This window comes from Anopheles coluzzii, chromosome 2 (assembly GCF_943734685.1).
Source record: "Anopheles coluzzii chromosome 2, AcolN3, whole genome shotgun sequence".
Taxonomy (NCBI): Eukaryota; Metazoa; Arthropoda; class Insecta; order Diptera; family Culicidae; genus Anopheles; species Anopheles coluzzii.
In genome coordinates this window covers 9,007,395-9,035,280 of record NC_064670.1, presented here as the reverse complement: position 1 = coordinate 9,035,280, position 27,886 = coordinate 9,007,395, and the positions used below count along the sequence as shown (strand labels likewise).

General features: G+C 51.9%; 1 protein-coding gene across 10 annotated transcripts; it reads right to left on the bottom strand.

Annotated features, from left to right (window-relative positions):
- Positions 1–1,081: 1,081 nt before the first annotated feature.
- On the bottom strand, positions 1,082–27,881 carry LOC120951836 (uncharacterized). 10 transcript variants are annotated; one of them, XR_007452084.1, is made up of 13 exons: positions 26,915–27,643; positions 23,710–24,440; positions 23,471–23,625; positions 23,125–23,391; positions 22,852–23,042; positions 12,431–12,546; positions 11,225–12,347; positions 10,970–11,112; positions 10,757–10,898; positions 10,200–10,682; positions 9,429–9,762; positions 1,585–9,354; positions 1,082–1,423 (listed from the first exon to the last, which is right to left on the bottom strand). XR_007452084.1 is itself a non-coding variant. In XM_040370800.2 (12 exons), the coding sequence occupies exons 2-12, from the start codon at positions 24,340–24,342 to the stop codon at positions 6,312–6,314; spliced, it is 6,630 nt and encodes a 2,209-aa protein (XP_040226734.2). In that variant the 5' UTR covers positions 24,343–24,440; positions 27,786–27,881; the 3' UTR covers positions 1,082–6,311. The 10 variants fall into 10 exon arrangements, 8 of the variants coding, with proteins under 8 accessions (XP_040226734.2, XP_040226737.2, XP_040226730.2 ...); XR_007452085.1 differs by having other exon boundaries at positions 1,082–1,410; XM_040370800.2 differs by lacking the exon at positions 26,915–27,643 and adding an exon at positions 27,786–27,881 and having other exon boundaries at positions 1,082–9,354.
- Between the last annotated feature and the right edge of the window lie 5 nt (positions 27,882–27,886).

The window sequence follows — 27,886 nt, the reverse complement described above, 5'->3', positions numbered from 1 at the left end:
CACCATTTTAACTGTGTGATTAAAAGCTACTCACCTTCATTACACGGTGCGTGGGCCACTGCGATTCCTCCCCAATGATTGATGACAGTGAGATAATGCAAATGCTTCTATTGCACCGAAAGGGTGTAAATGGGACACAAGCAGTAAAAAAGGAGGCAACAAATACGCCCCCCTTGTGAAGAAGAAAATACCCGTTGCACGGTGATGTTTGGCCACCGCTGGGGCCACCGTTTTTGATCGCTGAATTAGTGACGTCTCGTTTGGCAGCTTAACGTTCTAAACCACACACAGTTTATCTGAAACATGACACACCCGAGCCGATTCGCTCGGTCGTTGTTGTCTTTGCTGCTGCAATTCGTCGGCCCCCAGCCCTTGTTTGGCGATGATCTGCAGACAGGCTACAGGGGTTTGTGCAGTAGTTTTGGGGGCTCAGTGGGCGACTGGGATGACAAATGGGACATGTGATAATGTGCATAACGGTGTCTAAAGAGATGCTGGGATGAGAAGCAGTACTATTTAGGTCATGGTATTAGAATGTCGCACAAAAGTCTTTCATACGGAAGATTGATACGTTCTCAGTTACAGTTTATTAAAACATATCCAACCTATTTTTAGTTCTCGCTGTACAGTCACTCATTGCCCTTTTCCAACTGATTTCTAAAATATGAATCATAAAAATAAACAAAACTTTTATTCGATCGCTGAATGATCATCCTATCCTAGGGACACAAGCATTGTTTTACAAGTCAATCTAGCCCCGGGCCTACTGCGCAACCAGCCACAGGATCAATGGCGCTATCCTAATCATAGCATGGCTTCAATCGCCCGACCACCGACGACCATTAACAATTTCACACAACCATTACCGGGCACAGGGTTCCTTGTAATTTAAACGGCGCCCGCAACGCCATCGTACGACCTTTCGAGGGGACCACCCGGTTCCTTTGATTCCTGGTGCCACGAATACCTTGTCACGACTATTAAGACCACTTTCCCCCTTTGGCGGCTTGGCATGTAAATAACGCTAAACAAAAACAATAATCCCTTAGCACGCATCCCAAAAAAAAAACAACACCACTGCTCCGTTTGCGGGCCCGCAACGATCAAGGATGGTATTAAAATTTTATTTCTATCGTCAGTTTCTCTAATTTGTCGAAACACACCCACCGAATCGATCGATTGGAAAGCGCTCGGCCGAGCGTATCCTTTTTTCGGGGCGCCGAAGGAGACTGAGGAGGTCCTTTTTCCACTCGGCACTGAACCCTTTTTGATCGACTTTCCCCCGTTGGCGGTGGTGATCCTTGCGCGGCGATCGTAAAAGCTGAGTTATTAATCTTTGGAAGGTTAGAAGACACTCCCTTTCCAACAAATCCTACACGAAGCAAACAGGTAAAAACGGGAAGGGAAGGGCTGGAACGAGTGGCTGGAATGTTTATTTTTATTTTCCGAAAAAGAAATATTAACAAAATCCAGAGCCCCGAAACGATTACAACCCGCCGCCGATCGTACTAGCGTTTTATCGCACTCTACGAAGCGTTGCGGGCTGCGAGCCCCTGTAATTATCGGTCTGCCTGTTTGCTTTACCTGCTATCCTTGGGCATGGTATGGCCATGGTACGCTACTAATCAGGATTCCGCGCCGTGGCCGAGTCGCGCACTGTTTGCCGATCATTATTATATCACCGCAAGCTGTACATGCTCCTTCCAACGGTGCAATGATAAGCTGCAAAATAAACAGTTCTAATCCGTACTACTTTCCCCTCAGGGGGTGGTTGCAGTTTCGCTAATCCTGTGGTAAGGTTTTGCGCCAGCAGCTCGTTAAAACGTTTAGCACGTTCGCGAAATGTGCTCAATTATGTCTCTCTTCACGTGTATTTGTGTATTTGTAACGAGGTGTTAGTTTGACACGCAAATCGGGACAACGTTGAGTTGAGCTTCCATTCCTTATCGCCTGTTGGGCATGCAGTACAACCCTACAATCAAAACCAATTGAGATGAGTGCGAATGGAGTTCGAGGGCCTTACCACATGGATTTAAACATTCCAAAATCCATGTCCTTTTAATTTGCGTCACTGCGAAAGAAAGTCTCACAATTTGTGTTAGTTTGTAGCAGCGTGAAGGCTACAGGGGAAAAAAACGAAACGCAAACGACCACGATCGAATAACCGTGTTGAATTGTGTTGTGTGTATTGCATACATTCTGGCGCTTTGCTTCGCCGCACGCTCGTCGACATGTAGGACGCTGTATGTCGATTTTTCTGGGCGTTGCCTGCTCCGACTACGAAAACCGGAAGCACGCTGGCTGTAGTCGGTACGAACTGCCTGCTGAGAGGGTGGCGTACGGTACTGTTGATTCAACTAGATATGAATTAAGTCGGAGAAGTAGAATCTCACTTTTCTGAAGCTAAGCGATGAGACCACTACTCCACTTATTCCATATCGTGATATACATATACATTGGATGACGCCACCGCACACCTTTTCACACGGCACCGTTTTCTTCTTCTTCTTTTTGCACAAATCGCATGAGTCACGTCGCTTTCACGCCACCATTCATGGGTATGAAGTAGATCTGACAGTATGGTTGGACAGAGCACTGGACGGGAGCAGATGCGAACCACGAGTGAGGGTTTGGGTTGAGGCCGCATCTGCTCGGCCTTACAGTGCCAGTGACGAAAGTGCCTTGGTCTGTCGATGATCTAAAATACCCACGATCGTAGCGTGAACGTGTGAGAAGCCGGCGATGCAGCAGAGGAGTTTTCGTCGCAATCATTTTTTCGCACACAATTTGGCCACACTTCACTATTAACTGCCTATCGCATTCACTGCAACTGTAACAAGCGTTCGTTCAAGCACTTCAAGCACTCACTTCACACTGCCCCTTCTTGTGTGGGAGCATCGATGCCACATCGACAAACTCTCCAATCGTGTCACACCGGAACCGAACCGCCGGTCCTTTCCACACCAAGCGATCCACCGTAATAGGAGCAGTTTAAAGTGTACACAGCTTTTATAACCGATAAACGGATGGCCGTTTTTTCTTGTCACCTTCAGTGCCTACAGTGTGCAACAAGCGAGGCAGACTAGCTAGCCGGGCCCTCACCGATGTGGCGCGATGTGCGGACGACAGAAAGAGAGACAGAGCGCAACCGTTATCAGCCGCACCGCATGCTCCAGGATCACCGGCCCGTGTTGGGCCGGGACGGGGAGGGCAAAATCAACCCCTTCCGATCGATACCGAAATGGCCGCCCTCGGTCACAACTATCAATGAGTGTGTGTGTGTCCGTGTGTACGAAAAAACAAACCGTACCGATCCGTTATCAATCGCGTTCGAAGCCTGGGGCCATATCAAATAGGTAACGCACACCACCGTGGCACGGACAAGACCGCGGTTCCGCAAGATAAATGTGACTCAGTGTCGATGTGAACGTGCCATCGATATTTATACACACACGGCGCTGGTCACACAAGCCCGCGGCACCCGCGGTCCCCGTTCCCTTCCTGCGACGGTGTGAAATCACCGATAAGGAAAATCGCTCAACGTCACCTTCTCATCCGCGGGACGCAACGCTTCACAACGACTGGCCTCTGTGCCGCGGTAAGTTGTCCCTCCGCACCGGAATCACCTACACTTACCTGTGGGGCACAAGATATGGTATTTTTTGATCTTTTGTGTATGTGTTAGGGCCCCTGGAACTGGGCCCGGGCATGGGGTGTACGGTTATGCACACATGCGGTCTCGTTTCCGAAAAAAAGAACTATCAACGATAAGCGGCTTCGCGCCCGATTAAGCTCTCGATGCAAAGTCGGGCATGTCTATTTTATGGCTGAGGACAGTACAACACAAACTGAAGAAAAATGGTTCCGAAATTTCTCAAATTACTTTGCTAGTTCCGTAAGACGTTCGAACATTGGAATACGTCGACTTGTTTGTGTTGTTGCGAAATTGAACCATCGTGGCACACATACGCACACGCTTTATCAATACGATCGTACGATGAAGAGCTCGGGACTCGATCATAAGTTGCGCCATGAGTTTGCAGGTTTTACCAATCGCACGCAACGCACACAATTGCAAACCCTGGTACGATAGGAAGGGTCGGTACACGCTTCCCCAAGGAGATACAGAACCCCAACCCAAAACAATCTACCCACAGGATTAGTGGAAGAAGTCTCCGTGTTTGTGTGTTCCAGAAACAGTGATCCTTCCAGAAATCAAATGCATTTCCTGGTCCTTCCGAGCCACTGGCTGGGATTGGCTTGATCGGTAATATAAAGGAAGACATCTCAAAGTATCAGGTACACTCATCAGACATTGCGCAATACAACATAACGCTCAATGCACCGGTGGGTTGACGGCAGCAGGTTGATGCGACCCGCGAGCACATGTTGGCTTGGGAGGAGTTTTTGGGAGGGAAGCTTATCGGCGTTCTACCACCAAACATGCCGGCCGGATGCTTGTGCAATGGGGTTTCTCTTTGCACCCCTCCCCGGCCGATTCGCTGGGGAAGACGCAGGCAAGTGAAGCAGCGCAAGACACAAAGCCCCGAAGATAACGCCGTTTCGAAGTTGATCAACCTTGCGGAGCCGGGGGTATCATAAATCGAACCTGGAGGCTAGCTAGCTCGGTCCATAAATGCCATATAATCTTCATCGCAATGATCGGGCTTCTCGGGTGGGCTCAGGTGCGCAAACGCTGAGCTCCCAGAAGTCCCCAAGTTACGAGACGTAGGCATTAATTTGGGGCTTTATTTTGCGACCAGGCGCTTATCGCGAAACGATTACTGCTACGCGGATATTCCGCGAAAACATTGGGCACATCATCCAACGAAATTTCAATGCCTTTGTACACTAATCCTATAGATTAGTAGTAAATAGGACGGAGTCGCGTCCTTCGTTTCTGTGAAGAGAGTATGTTTGTTCAGGAGTTCCAGGACATTGACGAACGACTGATCAACTGCAAACTATTACCTTGATAGAAAAAAAGGAAAAATTTGATGATATCATTCTCAATAAATCTCTTTATCCAGAAGGCCCACCACGCTACAGCTAGCAGGCGCTTTTTGTACCGAAAAGTACCCCCAACAACAACGGGGCGAAAGGCGAAAAAAGGAATTTCTTTATCGTTGAACCAAAATGATTGATACACAACGCTACCATCTTACTTTTTTTTTTGTTCTGTTACACATGCTCCACATGCTTGCAGTACGAGCTCCGTCCGCTAGTATTGCGCAGCCGGCCGCCCTGCCCTTACCTCCAACCTCCATCCTCCTCGCCAGTGGTTTGCCACGAGGTGCACCTTGAATAAACAACGGACCTCAGTGTACCTGAGACCGGCGGCGGCATCAACTGATAAGATAAACGGTGCTGTGTGTATGTGTGTTTTTATGTTGTATTCATCTCGATTCCATCATCAACGTTATTTGCTTTAGCGGCGAGAATGTCTAAGGTTTAACGGCCCTACAGAACTTCCGAGCCGAATAGGCGATACGTCGTCAATACTGGAAGAACACGTCAGATGTGCTAAGATCAACCCTCTAAGAATGCGATCGCGACTTCCAAGCGACACCATCACATGACCATCGTGGCATCAGTTTGGTAAGAACCTGTTTCATCACTTCCCTTCCAAACCCAATGCCAATTTCGTGCGGGAACACGTTGCACAACGGTGGTGACCCGGGGGTTTACGAGTGGATTAATTGTACCGCGCTCGCTCGATAAGATAGCTGATCACACAAATCAATGTAATCACTCAGTGGGTAGGGGCGTAATCAACCCAGTGACGGCACCAAGCAGCACCAACTCCATTGCGAAGGGGTAGCGCAACGATAATGGAATATGGGATTACGCTGCATATTTTGTTCCTTCGGTTTATCCAGCTCCAAATCTTCAACTACTAGCCCGTAGAATGTACCCGTCAACGCACTCAGCCCACTGTCCTGCTTTCTTTCCGAATGTACTCTGTCGCGTGAAACGTTGTACTGATTTCATTTCATTTATTTCGCTTTCATTCGAGGGAAAACAAACATCAATGCTCCGTTTCTTTTGGGACGGGCGAAAAACATGTACAGTAGAGACCGGTAGAACAACGTAAATGACGGAACATCAATAGAATTGAGAAGCGGGTTTTCGAACATACTCCACAGCCCTTCCTTTTTCAGCAAGCGCAACTCCATAGACATACAAAAAAGAACATCGCAATATCATTTACATCCGATTCTTCTAGCGCATCCATTTTGTTTCTTCTGTTTTAATGCCCAACCACTTGGCTCTAAATATCTTCAACATACTCTCCCTACGATTCTTTGCGCTCATCCCGAACCCTTCCGATCGGGCTCGAGAAATCCTAAGCTACGGCTCTTCTTCAACTCATCGCTACGTTCGCCGCTACGCCGGAAGCGATTACAGATGGCCTGTACACTGCCGGACTTTTTCAGCGGTTCAGCACCGTCTCCATCCCGGCCCTCATCCTGCTCACCATCCTCACGGCCAGCCCGGCGCGGCGAACCGAGACTCTGCGCACTGCCCATCTTTGCCGCGGCCTCACCACTAATGTCCACCATCAGGCTCTGCCGACACAGTGCGGAAATGGCGTTCATCTTGCTTAGATCCTTGCTGCTGCGCCGCAGCTTCACCTTGCGCAGCTTCGAGGCGAGATTCGAAAGACCACCGAACCGACTTCCGCCACTGCCCGCGGCAATGGAACCGGTGGCCACTCCAGCCGTACTGCCCGTGCTGATACTGTGCCGCGAGCTTGCTCCCGGTGGACCAGGCTCCCCCTCAACGTACGACGATCCGGATTCGTTGCGTCGCAACGTGACCGTACCATCATGATCGGGCACCGATCGTGCTCCGATCACCCCAGCACTTGCACTCTTCATGAGCAGTGTCAGCTCTCCCTCGACCACACTGGACGAGGCCGTACTGGTCGCACTGATTTGACTGATCCGATTGCTCCACGGCTGATGCTCTGCTGCCTCCTGGGAACAACCGTTCCCGAGGGCCGCCCTATCGCCACCGAGCGGAGCACGCAGGAAGTCTTCCTTCGCTTTCTTCAGCTTCAGCGCTCGCTGGCTGAGCGGTACCAGTATGCTGCGGTTCTCCTCCAGCGGAGTGGTTGGTGCGGATTTCGAGAACTCCCCCGTACGTTGCTGCTGCTGCTGCTGCTCGAGATTAAGCCTCCGCCGGGCGATCAACCGTGGGCTGGGCGGTTTCAGTGCTTTCGAAGAGATCAGCACCTCCACCGCGCACTCTTCATTCGGTACGGATCGGCAGCGTGTGTACTTTTCGGTACGACCCGCCGACTTCTTGATGCTTCCCGTGCCCGTCCCCGTGGCGATGGGTGACTCGGTGCGCTTTTTGTACAGCCGTTCCTTCCGGATCGTGCCCGTCGCACTGGTGATCGTTTGGCAGGACGGAGAGCTGGCAATGCTTGCGGACGGGTCGTTTGCAACCGTTTGCTGCTGCTGTTGTTGCTGCTCTCGCGTTCGCTCCAGCCGGGATAACGTGTCACGCCTTCGCAGACTATCACAAGCGAGAAACGTCCCGAGCTCGGGTGAAGGTTCCTTTTCCGTTCCGCCACTGCCAAGCTCACGCTCAATCACATCCTTGCTTGTGCCCTCAATTTTGCTTGCACTGAACGACTTCAGCACTCTGGTCCGGTCTCGATCGGCACCAAACTCACCCCGGTTCGAGTCCGTACCGCGCTCTTTTTCCTCCTCCAGCTGTTTGAGCGATTTGCGCAAACTTCCAGCACTGGCCGACTTGGAGAGCTGAATCGTTTCCTGGTACTTTTCCGTCTGTTTGCGCACGCGCCGATCGAGGACGGGCGAGCGCCACGCGACGGGCGAACACGAGCCCGAGCTGTGCGGTGAGGCACCTCCCTTTTCGGTCGTCAGCCGCTGGTTGTACTTGGCGATCATGAGTCGAATGTTGGGGGAAAGCTCCTTGTTGGGCGCTTTCGACGCGTCCATGCGTCGCTGCATGCTGGGGGATTGTGGCAGCGGGGGCAGGTTGGTGACGATCTTCTGTTCCTGGGGAGTGGGGGACGATAGTACCACGTTTACCACCGTTTCGGGGGCATCGTTTCGATCCGATGCACCCGAGCCTGACTCCAGCTCTTGGCTGATGGCGACCGGTTGACCTGCGACTCCTCCCGCCGACAGGTTGTCACCGTCGACGGTGGTGAAGATTTTGCGCTTCGTTTTCACCAACACGCTGGCAGTGCACGTGACCGACGGCTGGATGGTCGACTGTGTCCCAACCTCCATCAACTCAACGCACGTTTCTTGGGGAGAAATAAGAACCTCATCCCCGGGAGCCATTCCAAGGGACGCATTCTGTGGTTGAGGTCGCTCCACCTGTTCAATCTTCTGTCCGGGCTTGATTTTCAACACATAAACCACATCTTCGCACACCTTTTCCCCTCCAGCTGGTGCTGTCGCTAGCTTCTCCATCGAGTCTGATGATGGCTTCTTCGCCCGGCTCGTCTTGCGCTTGGCTTTGCGCGGCACATCGAGCACATAGTTCTGCGGGCTGTCGTCACTGTCGCTCTCGGTTTTGCTGCTCTGCCGCGAGCCCATCCGCTTGATGCGTGCCTTCCGCCGGCTTCCGTTGCTGAGATTGCGCTGCAGCTTCTTGCCGGCGCCCGGTTCGCGTACATCCTTCTCCGGCGAGTCCAGCTTGCACTGGGCAGCTTGCGGTTGAGCGTAAGCCGACGAATCTGGTGATTGTGACGTAAGCGGAGCCGGTTCCGATTCCGAGCTGACCGGGAACCGACGCACCACGGACGATGGGTTCGGTTGCATCAGCTCCACCGTGTTGACGCGCACCGCATTACACACGAAGGTCGGCGTCACGTTGATGGTGGCCATGCTGCGGAACGAATCGTCCGTCCGCTGGATCGAGGACGTTGCCTGCGCACCAACGGCCGGTGTAATACTGATCTGGGGTATGTCCTCGTCCTTCGCCGAGCGGCCTCCGTTTGCCGCCTGCGCGGAAGCGTACTTCATGTAGGAGTGAAGCGATTTCTTCAGCTCGGCCACCGACCCGTTGATGGACTGCACGTTGCCGAGCACCTCGCCCGCGTCCCGCAGCGTACCGTCGTCGAAGCGATGCAGCTGGCGCAGCACGTCCAGGGCCAGATCCTTCATGTAGGCGAAAAATGCAATACTATCACGCGAGCCGGTCTCGACGAACTCGGGCAGTGTGGCGATCAGGGCGCGCAGCACGATCTTTAGCCGGCGCACCTCGTCCCGGTTGACCGAGTCCTGTTCGCTCAAGCGTATCAGCAGTTTGGTGGAGTCCTTCAGGATGGTACTGCTGTTGCTGGACGGTCTCGACGAATATCCAGGCCTGCGGGGGAAGAGGTAGAAGAGTGAAGAATGAAGCACACGATTATGTTCCCAACGTTATCCAAACCGACTTACTCTTTGGCTTTCTGGTTCACTCCTAGTGTGGTCGATTCTCGTCGTCGTTCGCCCTCTGGCGGCAGTACCGGCATCAGCAGTGGGTCAGCCACCTCCAGTACTTCGTCCTCAACCTCCACTAGGACGGCACCCGGTTCTTCTCGTTCAGCCGACAGCTCCAGCTCCGGGTTGGACGATACACGCCGGTTAGAACCGCTGTCCTTATCGACGTCCTTCAGCTCGTCGGCGTCGTTCAGCGAAAGGCTGGACGGTTGGTGTGATATGGAGGATGCCGAAGGGATAGGCGCTATGCTGTCCATCGACAGTGATCTTGCTAAGGCTGGTGACTTTTCTCCTGAAATTATGCAATTGAAAATGCGTTAACTTTTTGTTCATTCACTTATAACTAGAGATGGGCGAAATTCAGGTTCAACTTCAGAAAACCTGAGTGATTCTTCACAGCGATTCATTGAATCTGAATTTCTAATTTTGAGGTTCAATAATCTTCAAACTATTGCAAAGAATCTATTCTAGAGAAGAATCTAAAGTTGATTCTAAAGATTTATGAATCTTCAAAGATTTCTATGGATCTGTAAAAATTCATATGAATCTTCATAAATTCTTGAGTCTCCAAAGATTCAATCAGTCCATCAGTCATGTTTCAGGATTTATACGAATCTTTAGAGATTTTATTCGAGTTGCCAATCATTCATCACTAACGATTCATATGAATCTTTACGAAAGATTCATGAAGAATAACACCTACCAACAATAACCTACGGATCTACTTACGTTTGTTCTCCAGCACTACACCCCTCGTTTCAACGACCACCGGCGCATAGCCCGGATGCAACAGCGCAATGGTGGACGCTTCCGGCCCAATGCCTTTGGCCTTTTCCCACTCGAACAGCTTCCGGGTGAACTTGCGCGAAATGCCCTCGAACTTGATGAAACCCTTGGTCGTCTGCACTACCAGCTCCTTCTTGGGCGCCTCCGACGTGGTAACGAGTGCCTTCAGCTTCGACAGACCTTCCGCTTTCGGTAGATACTGCTGCTGGTGCTGCTGCTGGTTGTGGTGGTGCTGCTGCTGCTGCTGCTGTGCTGCCTGATGATGGTGCCGTTCCTTCTCGAGCTCGTCGGACGTTTTCGACTTCTTCACCGCACCGCCGGACGCTTTCGATTGCTGGCGCTTCATCGACGCTCCACTATCACCCTGGGAGGACTGCGTCGTATAGGACGGGACTTTGTTCGCTGCCTTCATTTGCTTCCATTCAGCTACAAGTAAGCGAAAAAACAACAAACATCAGATACACTCACAACGGTTTTGCCATCACATGCCCTTAACTTACACAACTTTTTCTGAAAATCTTCCGGCAAATCCTTTGCATCGGGCAGCTGCTTCAGTCCCTGCCCTTCCAGCTTGATCTGTCCCGTCTTCCACAGCTGCCAGTCGGTGATGGGTTTCTTCTTGGCATCCACGCCCGGCTGGTGCTATAACGAAAAAGAGCGCGCGAAACCTTTCAACTTCAGTCCTGAGGCCTCTCCACACATTAGCCGCGTACCTTGGTGCGCCATTCGTTGAGTTTCTTCTTAAAATCAGGCGTCAGATTGTCCTCCACGATCGGCGGTGGTTGGGCTTTGGCACCATGCATCCCTGCCGCCCCGGCAGCTTCCTCCTTCAGCAGCTGGTTCACTAGAAGCAATACTTATGGGAATATACCAACCCGCTACAATCGTAAGTACTCCCGATCTCAACGGAGTTTTGTCACGCGTTTTTGGATACTATTGTCCTCTCAATTGCTGGAGGCCATACTTACAGGGACTATTGTTCAGCATAACTGCGGCCGGGCGCATCCGTTCCCACTCCTGCTGCTTCGCATCGAACTCATGCTGAAGTTTCTGCTGCAGCTCCTGATACCGCCGTTCGATTTCCTCCCGCTGGCGCTGCAACGTCCGATGATGGTATTTGGGTGACGGTCGTCGCTTCGGCGTATTCTGATCCGACACATCGCCGCTCGAGTAGTCTGGCTCGATCAGTTCCGCAACCATCCGATCGGCGGGGCCGGCGAAGAAGCTAAACTGCTTGCCGGATGGGCTGCCCGGCAGCGAGCCGCAGCCATCCGGATCGAGGCAAATCCCGGCGTAGCTTTTGCGCTTCGGCGAATACTTCGGACCGGGCGATGAGGCGGCACCAAGTTGCGCAACCGCCACGTCCGATTGGGCCGCCGGGTCCGTGCTCAACACATCGATCGAGTCCGGCTGCCGGTGCAGGCTGAGCGGTTTGGGGGGCGATTTTCTTAGCTTACTAATACTGCTGCTGCTGCTACTACTGTTGGTGGTGGTGGTGGCGGTAGTGTTGTGGCTGGTCATGTTGGTGTGCTGGGAGTTGCTGGGTGACCTCGTCTCCACCGGGACTCCTTCAGGTACGGATTCAATTTCAGGTATGTGTTTGCTTTTGCGCGATCCCCGACCCGTGCCGGGCGTTACCAGGGTGGCCGTCGGTACACCCCTGTCCCCGCTGCCGCTGCGCGTCGTTCGACCCTCGGGCGCCGGTCGCCATTCGCCATCCTCGCCGCTGGAAAACGTGCCCTGCGTCCCCGGGATGGAGCTGCACGGGGAGTTTGGACCGCTCGGGGCACTGGTGTCACCACCACCACCAGCAGCCGCCACCGACCCAGGGGATGCTGCCGGTAGCAGCAGAAAGGTCGGTGTCATGGCCGACGACCGGTGGCCCGGTGACGCCTGGCTGGAGGAGAACGAATCCGACCGGTCGCGCTGCATCATCTCGCAGGCATCCATCGACTCGCACGGACTCGCCTCCCGGCTGCAGCCGACACTGTTGGAGGGTTTCGCGTCCCGCCGCGACTCGTTCGACTTGAGCGAGCCGCGGTGGTTCTTCACAATACCCTTCACCTTGCTCCAGGCCGATTTGTTCTTGTTCTGTAAAGGCGAGTGGAACGTTACATCAAGCAATGCAAGAAGATGGGAAGCACACAAAGCAAACAAAAAAAGCCGCCACTAACCTTATCCATCTGACGAATCGGTTCGAGAATAGCTTCCCCATCGAGGGACCGCGATCGGCGCGCATCCTCCTCCTGGCTGCTCCGTTCCGTGCTCTTCACCGAGTCTCGCTTGCCGTCTGAAATGAAGAAATTAAGATGCAGAGACAGCATGACACCAGCGCGTCTACCAGATCCAACTGAAGCAAAACCAAAAAAAACACACGCACACACACACACCACCCGCTGACGAATGGATACGTCTAGTAAACAATTAAGCAAATTGACGGTGTCCACCGACGCAGGCGGGCAGGCGGCGATCGACATTCCCGTCGCGTGCGCGCGCGCGCACACATATCTTGCGCGTCGTCCCGCCGCGTGGATGTCGCGCATCGGTTAGGTCGCGCGTAACGCAACCGAATGGGGACGGGACGCTATATTTAGCTGGCAAAGATCGTTCGCTACTGCCATTACACCCTTGCCGGACACTCTGGACATTATTTCACCGTCTATCACCGATCGGTTCCAGCGGGTTTCCGATCGAAGTAATGAAAGCGCGCGTGTGCGTGTGCACACCTAGAAGAAGTACTCGAAGTGTGTAGATCTCGACATTGTGAAAAACGAGCCAAACCCGGACCTCTTTCGATCTCCATGTGCCCGCGCCGATTCCACCAAGCCCCCCGCCTCCCTTGCCGAACGAAAATTCCAAGAACTCCACCCGGCCGGGCAAGGTTCGGCCGATCGGCGTCACTTCACCCATCCTCGAGTGCGCCATCAGGACCATATGTTTTCACTTTCGAAATCATTCGAAGCCATGCGCTGCTTCGCCCCCTATCCCGTCCCCAAACCGACGCAACCAACCCATCCACCCAAAATCCACGCGCTCTGGCGGCAGAGGACGCTATTGGCGTCGTTGCGAGCGTTTTTCTTGTGCGTTTGCGATGCCCCTAACTTTACGACTTGTTTACTTTGCGCTTAAACTGTTTATCGTGCGTTCGTCTGCATGTGTGTGTGTGTGTGTGTGTGTGTGTTTGTGTGCTTTTTTAGTGCGATTAAATGATCGTTTTCGTCGCGGTTCGGATTTTGCAACACTTTTCTCTTTCGGGGGAAGGGCGGTTTTCAATCGCTTAGAGCATTTTGGAACCGTGTTCCACAACACCTCCACTGCTCTAATGTCGCTTCCGCCCGTTATATACAATAGCATGATTGAATCAACATGTATGCTGCCTACATCTTTGTTAGCTAAAACTATTACCAATCGAATCGAGCAGCGTGTTGAAATTAAACGCAATGTGGTGTAGTACAAGCACAAACACCCATTTCTCGCAAGGAAATCGTTAAATCCACTCCATCCGCCTTCCTTTCCTAGCCCGCTCAACAGACTAGCCCGTACTTCCCGGGCTGCCCCTCACTAGTAGGCCCACGCCGGACTTAATCCGGCCACCAATGCGTAACGAAACGCTTTGAACTATTCTCGTCTGGGGGGGGGAGGCTTTTTTGTTGCTTCTTTTACTTTATGACCCGCGTACTGGATGCAGAGTGTGCCCCCTCTACTCCTTCCCCCCAAAACTCGTCTCGTACGTTGCGGAAAAGTGATCGTCATATTTATTTTCTCCCACCACGGAAGAGGCACGTTTACGATTTACGCGAATTCTCGCAGCACTTGCGCTGGTGCGCCGCGCTTTGAAGTCAGTCTGCTACCCGGCCACGGTCTGTATTTTTTGTAGGAAAAATGAGTTTCGAAATCGCGCTTTCCCGGCTGTAAAGAATCTGTTCCCAAACTGGGTAAAGGAAGGCTGCGAGCTGTGGGTAACGGAAGCGCGTCAACCCAAACACGTGCCACTACGCAACCAACTTGCAGCATGTGCACAAGAGTCAAATTCGCGTGCGTAAGCAAACCTATTCATTCAACACGGTGCGTGTGACATTGTGCTTGCTCCCCCCCCCCCCCCCCCCCTCCGCCTTCCACCACCGTGAGGGTGTCGGCGGTCAGGGTGATTATGCCGCGAGGTGTGCAAACTGCGGCGGAACAATCGGAACAGAGTCAACCGCATCCTTGGACTTTCTTGCCGCGGTGCATTATTTCTGTCACATTACACTCCTTCCGAACTCATATATATTGGGTAGGGTGACAAGGAGGGGGGTAGAGTAGGCAGAAGGGTTGCTGACTATTTTTACACTGACATCTAGAGCAAAGACCGAACGCCGACTCGGTGCATGACGCAGGTGAACTTTGACATCCTAGACATCCTGGGGGCAGCATCAGCAGCAGCAGCAGCCGACGCAAAACGCTATTAGTTTAATACGCATTAAACCCCATCACTACTTCTCTACCTCCCCCCCCCCCTCCTTCTTTCTTTCCACTGTCGATCAAAAGCGACGGGTGTCGGCCGATTTGAGGTGGCGAATTAATGCGTTTTCAATTTTGTTCACCATTAGAAATGCATTCGCGAGCAGGCTGCACCGGCCGAAACCAAATGGATCCATTCACCGCATTCAAAACAAACAAACAATCTAGGCTTGGGGTTAGGATTAGGCCAACGCTACGCCACGCGAGATGGATGGAACAATTAAATTAATTATTTTCCCACATGGTGCCCTTCTCCCTTTTCTGGCCAGCCCAACGAAAACATTCACCAGCACGAAACTGTGAGGTCAATTAGAAAGAAAAGTCCTACCAGGCCTGTTCAAGGTGCACCAAAAATAACCATCACCACTCACGCTTTGTTGTGGTTTTCTGCACAATGTGTTGGCATGTGATGATGATAAATCCCACCTCTTACCTCAATACAGGTTTGAGAAGGACTAAAGTCGACGAAAGATCATTTTACTCCAATAGGTATAATGGCAAAAAACGAGTAAGTGGTGGCATAGTTCCACCAAGGAGAAACGGGCCACAACTGCGACTTGCATATGGCCAGTTCCAATAGTATCAATCAATGACTGGCTCCAGGGTTTCTGGCACCAAATGGTTGGCTTCCGGGCACTAACTTCCCAAGCAGGAGAAGTTAATCTTTTACATAGCTCGCCAAGAACCAACTATTGAATCCGGCGCACTCCTTATCAGAACACGACTGCGACATGCATATGGCCTGTTCCACTGGTACCAATGGTTAGCTCCAGGGCACTACCTTCCGAAGTCCTAGTACTACTACCTAATGTTTCTAGCATTGGCCACCTTACTTTTCATACATCTTATCATCATCATCAAAACCGTGATGACAACAGTGCAGTTACACATTACATAGTGACATAGTACATCTACACATATGTCACGTTACACAGTTTGCTTAACATAGGTGACGCACTTACGTTTGAAATCTAATAAGCTTCTCGTAATCTAAATTTCTCCAGGTAGTCTGACGTATCCCGTTGAAGAACAAAGAGTTTCTGGCGCTTTGAGAATGCAAGTTGGGTACCCTCCTCGGCTCACTAGCCTTACAACCCTGCCCTGGCCTTTTAACATTAAAAAAATGAAGATCATGGTCTGATACACATTCCTCTGCTCTACCGATATTTATTGAAGAGTATCTAGATCCATTACATGCGGTCGGTGTACGTCGATCTTACCCCAGAACTATCCTCATAATGCGATTTTGTAACCTTTGAAACCTTTGAACATTAGTGAGGGGGGGGGGGGGGAAGGAATGTTAGGAATGTTCTCAAACAATCTCGCAAGGTTTGCACGTGTTTGCACGGTTTGGGTCGGTTTGCGCAAGTGGCTGCAACTAGCTGCCCTTACATCAACCAAACTTTCGTGGTGCTTCGTCTTATCGGGGAGCGTCACCGTACGCGTTGAATCATGCCACGCACACACACACACATGCGCCGCCCTCTTGCCCTCTTGAGAGTGTTATCAGTTTGCGTGAGTACATTTGGTTCGCACTTTTCCCACGTGATTGAATACGGAAATGCGCTGAAACTATTCAGCGGCTGTCGGAACTTTAACCAAAATCCGTCTTGGGAAGGTGAATGACCACTGCAAAGACAGCATTTACACCCATGTAGCTAATCTCTTACACCATTTTAATGATGTCTGTATCTATAGGAGCATCGTGTGGTGTGGTGTGGTGTGGTTCCTCAAATTCATCAGTTTTGCGCAAAAAACAAACACCGTGGTGTGTCACCGTGCTTAAGTTTCACACACCGGGTTTGGTTTATGTTATACAGAACCATCAAAGAAAAAAAACACACACACACAAACTGCGACTGCTAGAGAAAGCAACGATAGCACACACCCAAAAGAAAAAAAAAAGAGAAATGTGCGAAACTGCGCGGTGCGAAAAATAAATAAACATAAACACTCACAGACCACCCTCCCCCCCCCCCCCCCTTTCCCCTATTGGCTGTCTCCGGCTGTCTGACTCTGGCGATTCCGTCTACGGCAGCCAATAGGAAGATCATCTTGCGACCGGTTTGGCGTAAAACGTTCGCCCACGTGAGCTGGACGCGCCGACGTGTGACGTTTTGCGTATCGTCGTGCGTGTCCGCGCAGTCACAACTCCTGCTGGTCCTTCAAGGACACTCGCACAGAGGGGTTCTTCTGCTGCTAATAAAATCACTTGAAAAATCTTCGCACAAACACACTGATTGATTGTTGTTGGCCGTGTGCTACCGTTGAGCGCCCATGTTTGGGCGTGTCGTTGCCATCTTGCCAACGTGCCAACGGTACACGCACTGGCGGTTTTTCCTGCACTTTTGCAATGTTTTTTTGTACTTGTGCCGCTCTCTCTCTCTCTCTACTGCAGCTCATTATTTATGGCCCCCACACTTTGGTTTTTTCGCTTTGTGGTTGGGCCGGGTTGGGAACTTGGGAAAATATTTCTTTTTCCAAAACCCACCATTCCACGTTTTGATTTACGAGCACCCGGTACGGCTCCGTGTAGGCAAAAACGGGGTTTATGCGAGGTTTGGCTGGTTTGGCCACTCTCTCGCTCTGCTGCGCCACTGCACACTACCGCCGCGATCATCCCAAACACCCTGTTTCACATTTTCACACGTCCCGTGACTCCCGTTGGCGTGGCCGCACGGATCGTGCAAAGTCCATTTGCGCACAGGACGTGGCGTTACCCTGCTGGCATTGCTTACCCGAAAAAAGGGGGAAGCTGCATGGTACATGGGGAAAGGGGGGGGGGGGGGGGAGGGGGAGGGAGGGGGAACAGGAAAGTGGAGGAGCTTTAAATAAGCGTAGCTGGAATGTCTGCTGAACCGAACCCCGTCTGGTGCTGCGTAACTGCGGTAAGGGCAAGAAACAAACAGCCAAGAGTTTGAAGCAATTATTGCGCGAATACTTTTGGAATGTTTTGCACCCCAAAGAAAAAGGATTTTCTTCTCCTAAAGGAAAAAGTAGTCAGACCGGTGGAAAAGTCCTTTCATCGGTGTCTGCCGGCATGTTCAGCCGGCGTCACAGAATCGAGATCGCAGAACGAACCATCCTCTTGGGGCGCCGCGGCACGATCACACGGCAAAGATCATAAACAATCGAGCCGTGTGTGTGTGTGTTTCCATTTCCGTTCTGTTGATATACAGCTGAGAGCACATCAGTTCCGGTATGCCGATGTGCGCTTTTAATCTACTAAACGCTGCTCAAGGTTGAAGAGCATACCCTTTTTGCTGCGGCCCGTGACTCTTGAATTGCATACGCTTTGATCGCTTTTGTGCTGGCGTGAGCCGCCCCTCGATTGTTCGATCGGGTGGCAAAAATAGCACTTTATGCTTGCGAGCGGGGAAGTGTTTTTTTTCTTTTTCCTTTTTTTAGTTTTTTTGCTCCATTCGCTTCTCTGATAAACATCGGCACAAGGGGAAAACAAAAAAAAAACGGAAAGGTGTGAGTTGATGTAAACCAGAACACCCGGGGCCACTTCGCTGGATCGCGATCGTTTGGTGTGATTATTTTAAGCTTGTTTATTGTTTCCCTCCCCCCCCCCCCTCATTTTGAGGGGTTTTGGAAAGCTTCAGCAGCAGCAGCACCAGCACCAGCAGCGACGGTAACAATTTCCCATTTCCCACGGCTCGGCTGTGTGTGATCCTCGCTTCGACACGATCAGGTGCTCGATTCATGCATGTTGGAAAATTCGACCAACATTTACCTTCCCTCAATCCCTCCGTTGCTCCTTCGATTGGGGTCGATTCTTCTTGCTTGCTTGCTCTTTTCCTCCCTACGCCATTTGACCCACTTTCTTCGGCATTAATGATGCGCCGCTGTTCGGGTTGTGTCAATTTGAAAGTAAAATCACCTGTTTTGCGCTTCCTCCGTGATGCGCCCGCTCTCCCTTACCATCCTCTTTCCGCTGCTGTTGCACCAGAGCGCACCAGCCTAGCTGCATTAGCCACCTTTCCCTTTCCCAGCGCCCAGGAAAACTCGCTCCGGTTCTGTGTGTGTGTTTGTGCGCGCGAGTGAGCAAACGGAGACGCACCGACCGCAGCGACGGCGCAGCGAATTGGCGGGCGTTAAAAATAGCGCGATTATGTCATAGCATAGCTTGAAACCTTCCACTCTATCCTACCCCCCCCCCCCCCTCCCCCCCTTCCTCACGATTCCGGGGGTCTCTCCAACGGCAGACGTGCAAAGAAACGAACGCAGCAGCAGCAGAAGGAACTGTGCCGCCCAACCGAACCCGACTGGTTCCAAACTTTCATTCCCTTCGTAACAGGGCCGCTGGGAAGGAGTGACTGGTAGGGAAGGGAGGACATTCCTGCTGGCGCTTGCTCTGCCACCTCGTGTGAGTGTGTCCCGTGCGCCGGATCGCACATTAAACCCGGAACCCTTTTGGCGGGTTTGGCGGGTACGCAATGCACATACCCAAACACACACACACACACACACCCTTACACACCGATATCTGCGTGCGCACGCTCGTGATCGTCAAATACAAACAACAGCGGCACTCCCTTCCCTTCTTCTTCCCGCGATGGTGATCGCGTTCCGTGTGAGTGTTCCGTGGCGTGAACGCGGTCCGGGGGTTTATTTTTAAACCCCATTCCAACAAGCGCCAACCTGCACCGATCCACCCCACACGCCCGTTCGGTCAATGCCGTGCGCCGTACTGTGCCCGTCGGAACCAATGCGTGTGTGTGTGTGTGTGTGTGTGCTGCAGCAGCCGAGTAGCACAATTGGCAGACGCTCTTTTGCATCCCGAAACGTGGGCATTACGTCAGGGCCGCGTAACGCCCGGAGACGGGCGGCGGGACACGGGCGCATAATGGCCCCGGGGACGGGTGGGCTCTGCAAGTGCAATGACTGCTGCACAGTGTGCGCAATGCATCCTTTGCGGCAATGCGGGCGGGTGTGTTCGCACGATCGCTGTGTAATCGGGTTGACGCTGCCGCCGCCACGGCAAGCTTTACACACACGGACTGCTCTCACTCCACTCTACAGGTGTTGTTGGGACGGGACACCGCCGGAGCGGACCGAACCGACCCGAAAGAGTTTTAAAAATAAATCCCCCAAATTCCTGCAACGCTCCATTGGTGGCGGTTGGCGTTATTTCGGTACACGGTGGCAGAAGGGGTAACGAGTTCGAGGGGAGAGAGAGAGATAGGATGTGCTATGGTTTTTTTCACGAAGTGTGCTGAGGAACACCCCTCAAAACACTAGCCAAACATTCCCAACAACTGTAGCCGCAGGATACAGCAGGTGATGTACTCTGTCGAGTACATCCTGCTTGGTTGTACCAGAAGAACCGGATTATCTAACCATTTTTTCGGAGGTGTATAGTACAAGTGGTACAAGTAGGCATGATCCTCTTCTAGTCCACTCCAAAGTTAAGTATGTTCCAGACATTCAAACTGTGCATCACTTACACTGGATTGAATCCGGCAAATTGCAATGCGCTTTATGGTCTCATGAATTGCGTTTGACGCAAATCGCACACACTCCGCCAAGGCGAATGTTTGCTCTCGTCGAATGTTCCAGGCGCCAGGCAAGCCAGGGTACCGGGAAGCGAGTGTACAGATTAGTAACGATCTCATCTCCTTCAGAAAAGATGCTACAAACAAATCGGGGTTTACATCCACTTGGGGTGTTTACTGTTTTACTAGGGTGTGGTTGCAATCGGTACTCTGTCCCTCTCGGCTTGAGGAATATTAAGAGCAACATGATCTAGTTTAGTACATGCTGAGCATGAAGATTCTTGCAGGTTACTAAGCAACATAGTGATACCCTCACGAGACGTGATGTCTTTTTGTCTCCTACGGCACTGTATGACAATATGGTCGCAGCCGCCTAGGACCCGCACCACAACGAGCAGTAATCATCTAGGCCAGTGGTTCCCAAAGTGGTCCAAAGATATTACAGTCAGAATGCAATCTTTTTTTTCCTTTTTCATTAGCACAACACTGTTGTCGGTCAAGGCCTGCCTGTACCCACTAGTGAAGTGAGCTTGGCTTTCAGTGACTTATTGTTACCATAGCAGGATAGTCAGTCCTACGTATGGGAGCACGATCTATTTGGGGGTTGAACCCATGACGGGCATGTTGTTAAGTCGTGCAAGTTGACGACTGTACCACCAGACCGGCCCAAACCAGACCCAGTCAGAATGCAATAGTTGAACGCTTTTTAGTTGACATGTTGACGGTCCCGTCATATTCCATACATTTTATATCCCTTCGAGATGAATGTTTATTCCCAAAAGCGAATATTCTTTAAGCTACATATGCGATTTGCATATGCCGAAATTCTATAAGATTATTTTTTGGCTCCAATTAACAAAACTATTGATAAAATGGTGCCATGTGTTTCACGTGGTTTCTTGGAAACTTCATACCAACATCTTCATTAGTTTTCCATAACACGAATAACGCTCTAAGCTGACGATCCCTTGAAGATTCAACTTAGAGAGATAACACTGTACTTCATCGAATTATTTGAATTCAGTATTCTTCTAACAGCTGATGTCTTCCAAAACAGTCGGTGTCTTTAATCCTCAAGAGATATCAAGGTACAGAGGTGTTTCGCTTAATTTTTACTTATACCAAAGTCTATAGTCAACAGCAATCAAGCTTTCGTCCTATCAAAACCCTCAAGTGGCTCCCGTATCAAGCTCATTAGGGGTTCTAAGCGGATATTTGCAATGCCAAGGGCCACGCAATACACGTGGAAAATCTGGTACAAAACACATTCAACAAACTTTCTTCTTCTTCTTTGGCACCACAACTACCGTTGTCGATCAAGACCTGTCTGTACCACTATTGGGCTTGGCTTCCAGTGACTTACTTATTACACATAGCAGGATAGTTAGTATGGGGCTACGTATGGGGGCACACGCTCCTAATCGTAATGCAGATGTCTTTGGCTGTTCAAGATTGAAAAGATGTAAAAAGAGCCTAATTATTATTGATCCTGAGGGAATTCCCGATGAATGGATGCCTAGCATCAAAAAGTCTTGAAAAGTGGGCGCAGGTGCAGATTAAGCAGTACGCAAACTAAGCGACTCTTAGGACCCCGAAAAAAGGAACCCATCCCCCGCTCACAAGTACATTTGCTTTTCAATCTTTCTCTGGTTTAGAAAGTCTCTTACAACTTCTTGCTCGACTCTTCAGAAAGGCCTACATTCGTGTGACTGCTTAGAGCCTCCACTCGTGTCAATCCGCCAATGGGTTGGCGCTGGTCGCACCAAGTTTAAGATCCACTGAACTAGCTCATTCGACGAAATTACGACGCCACCCATTGGAATGCTTCAGGATGGTGAGCACTGTTCTTCCCACTCTGCTTAGCAATCCGAGCACCCATTGCCCATCGCAAGTTGAATGCAGTGCCTCCCCACCTAGACCAAGAATGTCTAATGATGATTTAAATGCAGATCACATTTCTTCCACCGTGGCAGAGTTGGTTCAGAAAATAAAACCGAAATTCCCCACACAAAACAAAAACACACCATCATACCCCCCGTGTGTGGAGGGTGTCTGTGTGTGTTTTTGTGTGAATTTTCTACCCGAAAATAGCACCACCAAAATGCAATCAAACCCTTTCACCAACATCAAAACAAACATCACTTGGTCCAGCCGCAGGGAAGTGTGTTCTTTCCTTCCTTCCTTCTCACAGGGCGTTGGAAATTCTCGCACACTTCACAGTTTTACCAAATGTTCACGCATCGATTTGTTATTGCCCTGCGCCAAAGTAGTTGCGTGCGCTAAAAATATGCCCACACACACACACGAAATGATCGTGGTCAGTCGCACGGGGGGAGGCATTCCTGAGTTCCAAATCAAACTGCGCGTGTATTAGGGAGGAGGATGATTGTTTGCAAAGTTGGCTCCCGTCAAACTCCGGCGCACTGCGCCACACCCCTTCGCACACCCAAAGAACCCCCCCCCCCCCCCTCTCCCCTTTTCGTACCACCCAACAAAGAAGTGCCAATGTAAGCAACCGACGATCGATTGACGCCCCGGAATAGTACCACGGGCGTGGCGGCCAGAAAGAAACGGAAAGGAATTGCTGCACTTACGTCTCTCTCGCTGGCCCGTCGCGGCGCCGGCTTCTTCGTTCAGGTCGGTAAGGTTTTCGGCCGAGCTGGCCAAACTGTTCTCACCGGGCGTGCCGGGAGCAGAGCCACCGCTGACCACGATGCCGGACGAGGAGCTGAACACGGAATCGCCCGAGCTGCCAACGCACGGAATGGACGGTACGCGCAGATATCTGGGAAATAGACGGGAAACAGTGTGAGCGTTAGGCGGTTGGGGGAGTGCCCTAAGGGACCTCTCTTGTTTGTGCCTCTCACCTGGCCACCTCGTTGTTGACCGGTATCATCATCGCTTCCGTGCTTTTGATCTCGTTCGCGGGCAGTGCGCTGGTCTTTTCCCACTTGAAGGCCGCCTTCACCTTCGTCCACTTGGACACCTTCGGCTTGAAGTCGGAAATGGCACTCTGGCGCCGGAGCGGATAGTTGCGGCCACTGCCACCACCACCACCACCACCACCGCCACTCTCCTTGCGATGCAGCTGAAAGTTACCGATCTCGTCGTTGATCACCGATTTGCTACGCTCTCTACGAAACGAAGGAGCAGAAAGGAGAGACATTACTGCCGACGAAGGGCCAACAACATCAACCAGCACTGTGTACAAACCTTTTCGAGCTGCTGCGCTTGCTGCTGGCAGAGTTACCGGCGGCCAGGATCGTTTCCAGCAGGGCCAGATTCGGTCCGATCTCGCTGTCCAGCAGATCATTGTCGGACGTGTCCTCGGGCAGTCCGACCATGAACGCGTCCGGATCTTTGGCCATCTAAAAGGGACCAGAAAGACAAAAGAAATATGGCACATTTCTGGACAGGCTTACACACAACCCCCCTTCCCTCGCCGCACATACCGCCAGCTGCATCAGTTTCAGCTTCCGCAGCGTCTCGACGTTCTTCAGCTGCCAGTGCATGCGCATGTTCTGCTCCTGCAGCGTCAGCATCTGCCCGATCAGCTCGTGCAGCCGATCGAGCTGGTCGATCGCATCCTTCGTCGACAGGGCGGCCGCCACCGATGGGCCGGCACGGTTCAGCAGCATCAGGAACTCGTTCGCCGACTCGAACCCGGGCTCGTTCCTGCCCAGTGTCGGCGCGTCCGGCGTATCGGGCTCCTTCGCGTTGCTCCCGGGTAGCGACTGGGAGTGGCACGGACCGGGTGGCTTCTTACACCCAACACCACCGCCATCCTGTACCGCCGTCGCCGGATCGCCTTCACACAGCAACCGCAGGAACTGTGCCTCCCGCTCCCGGTACGTGAACAGACGCTTGAACGGGTCCGTCTCGGCGTAACTGCCGGTGCAGGCGTACGCATCGCCCTCGACGACTGGACCGGACGGTGCAGCGGCAGCGGCGGCGGCGGCGACAGTTGGATCCGGCGGTGGTGTTGGCAGTGTTTCCCGCCTCGTCGAGTGCAGCGGCTGATGCTCACCGGAACGTTTGCGATGTGCTTTCACCTTTTCCTTCTCCTTCTCCTCCTTCCTCTCCATAGGCAGAGTGTCGTTTTGCAATCTTTATCACACACACACACACACGCTGATCTTTTCAACACAATCTCACTCACTTATTTTCACTGGGTCGGACAGCTCTGCAGGAAAGGAGGCCGAGAAAAAGATTATTTAAACACCAGAACCTGTCAACCTGTCCCCAGAAGCTATCACACAGAACTGACCGAAGTTGCCCTATTCTAACAAAACATCTTGAACATCGTTTCCATGTTACAAATGCGCCCCTTTTCCTGCACATTCTTCCACAGCAGCCCACATTTCGGGTTCTTTCTCTGGGAGGAGTAAACCGTGAAACAGCGACACGCTGTCAGCAAATTCCATGCTCACTTCCGGTTTCGATGCTCTGGAAGAGCTGGTAAGAGGTGTTGGCCCAACATTCGCTAGACAGTCTATATTAGTGATGGGTAAAGATGGTAAAAGTCTGGAGTCGACTCCGATCCGACTCCGATAAATTTGATATCGACTCCGGAAGGTAGGTCCGCCTTGCATTATCCGGAGTCGTCTGGAGTCATCGAGAGTCGCCCAGAGTCATTCAAAGTCAGAGTCGGCCGGAAACATTCGGAGACGTCTGGAGTCGCCCGGAGTCATTCGGATTCGGAGTCGTCCGGAGTCGTCCGTAGTCGTTGGGAGTCGTTCGGAGTCGTCCAGTGTTATTGGGAGTCGGAATCATTCAAACGAATCGTTCGAGTCGACTCCGATCCGACATCGATAAATTCGGAATCAACTTGGGAAGGTAGGTCCGTCCTGCGTGTCGTTCAAGTCGTCCGAGTCGTCCGGAGTCGGCCAGAGTCGGCCTACGAAACAAAAGTCTGTATACCACAACCAAAAGAAATGCCTGATCACACGCACATAAAACCACACGACTGCTGTTGACTCCGACCGATTCCGATTCCGATCGACTCTAGACAACTCCGAATGACTCCGACTCCAGACGGCTCCGGACGGCTTCAGACGGCTCCGGACGGCTTCAGACGGCTCTGGACGACTCCGAGCAGATCTATTGGTTCCATTTTGCCTAATCGGATAGTGGTCGGAATCGGACTAACAATAGCCGGAGTCGGATCTGAGTCGTTGGTGCGCTCCAGAGAGCACATCACCAGTCTATATCGCCCTTCAGAACACGGTTGCGATTCCGGCCTGAAGATGTCAACCAACCCACCACGACATCATCCACTCTCTTTTGTCCTCTCTCGATCGGAAGTGGCGCGCGCGCGAGGAGACGCAGCAGCATGTTTACATTCCAAGGCCATTAATGTGCACACTCACACACACACACACATACACTCCCGAGTGAGTCACGGCGAACCATTATCGGAGCCGGGATGTTACGCGGGTCCATCGAATGAATTACGAGCGTCCCGCCTGTCGCCCGGATCGGAAACACGCAGCTGCTTGCGGCCACTGGCAGTTCGGTGCGCGCGCGTGCTTATCGTATGAATTTCAAGAGCAGACGAACGGTTCGACTAGTGACTGCGGCGCAAACTGCTGAGGCGTTTGTTAATGAGTGTTGTTGTTCTTACCCAACAGCGCTAGACAATTTATTGAGCGGCTCCGCTCAACTATCGCGAGTTGCGAGTGGCAGAGGCCACACTGAATTGAACGTCCTCACTAATTGAACAACTGTCAATTACTCCCAGTGCATCGCTGCGTGTTGTGAATTCCTGTCCCGTGTAGTCTCCGGTAGCAGCTACCGCACTAAAACCACTAATCACTGCTATGGGCGGAAGCTAGAAGCGGGATCGAAGTAGTAAGGAAATGTATGTGCCGCCCCACAAATGTAATACGGTCCACCCCAATTAAGCCAAGGCACAACATCCTCTTACGGGTTGTGTTCAACCGGGCCGAGTTGTTCGAGCGCTGGCGAACGATCAAGAAACACCAGGCTTCTCCATGACCTTTTTGCACGGGACTCGTTGCACGGGACATAAATATGGTTGATCTTTTCCCGGATCGTTTGCCAGTGCGCTGTTTTTTGCTTCTTCTTCTTCTTTTCGGAGGTGATGAAAGCGCTCGCTAACACCCGGGGAAGGAGAGAGTGGCTAAAGAGGGAGGAACTGTTGGACAATTTCGTTTTCCACGTCCAACGCTCGATCGTCTAACGATCGTCACAAACACATTAAGAAATCACACACATACATCTGTAGGGGAACACGTGCCTGCTAGTAGTACCACATCGCCACATCGCCAAACTGTCTCCCTAAACCTCTCCGCCACGTCTCCGCCCGTTTGTCCCTGACAGTCCCTGGTTTGCTCCGCAGGGGCAAACACGCCTGCACACGGAACCACTTGATCGCGTTCAGCTCTCTATCATTTGTTGCCATAGCCGTACGGTGTAGCGGACACGCCGACCGACTCTCTCTCTCACACACACACACACACTCAAACTCGTGCACACACTGGCACGAAGTCACGACATAATAAAAAAAAACCCGTTCGGATCCGGTGCAAAACCGCACGCCCAGGGCAGGGGCAACTCTTGGGTTTTGGTAACATTTCTTGGCCTTTTCATTTTGGCCCGCTAGTGAGATTTCTTTATTAAGACTATTTTGCTCACCGTTCAATTTTTTTTCTTTTTTTTTAACGCACCGATTTTCACACACACACACACACACACACACACACACACCCGCACACTTACTTTGACTCACATTCACTTCCCGCTTTTGTGCGCCCGGGGGGGACGTGAAGGCTTTCAATTACACTTTTCTTGCTCCCCTTCTTCCGGGCGATCTCCACGAGCAAACCACTCGGCGTGATGGTGGGTGGGGGGTAAGGGATAGGGCGGAATGCGGCTTACGCATCGATCGTTATTACGCAGGCCGCACTAGAACGGTGCTGGACGTAGCGGCACCACCGGTACGCAATCCGGAACACATCGTGCGTCTGATGACCGAGTGTCTGCTGCATTGGTACAAACGGCACACGATCCGGTGGTGTGTGTATTGATCGTTGAGAGAAGGGTGGGTGGAGGGGTAGGTGGAAGGCACACACACACACACACACACACACACACACACACACACACAAAAACGGGCAAAAAATCCGGAGATCACAGCGATGCGTTGTGTACGGGGCGAGCGTTTGAACCGAACAGCGCGCAACCACCGAACCGAGCACACACGTACGGGACCCGCTCGACAGCACGATCAGCAGACGGTTGGCCGGCGCAGCATGAATTCCGTGACCGCGCACGCGCCTAACGGACGCGCCGATTGAACGTCGAGAGAAAAAAAAATAAAACACCGAAACCGAACAGTTTTCGTTGTGGCCTAAAAACCCGAACGCAAATGAAAGTGTAACCTCCGGCTCCTCCTCTCGCCGCAGTGGGATTTCCTGCAGGGGAACGGAATGGCAGCTGGACGAGCTACCGAGCAAGTAAGCGGCACTTGTAACACTGATTGCTAACGATCCGAGCGTTTTCGCACCCCCAAAAACTCTACTCAAGGACACAATGGTCCAGCGCCGTGGTGCCGTCTTCACATCGCAAACGTTCCCGATCGACTGGATCCTGATCGGGCTAGCTGCG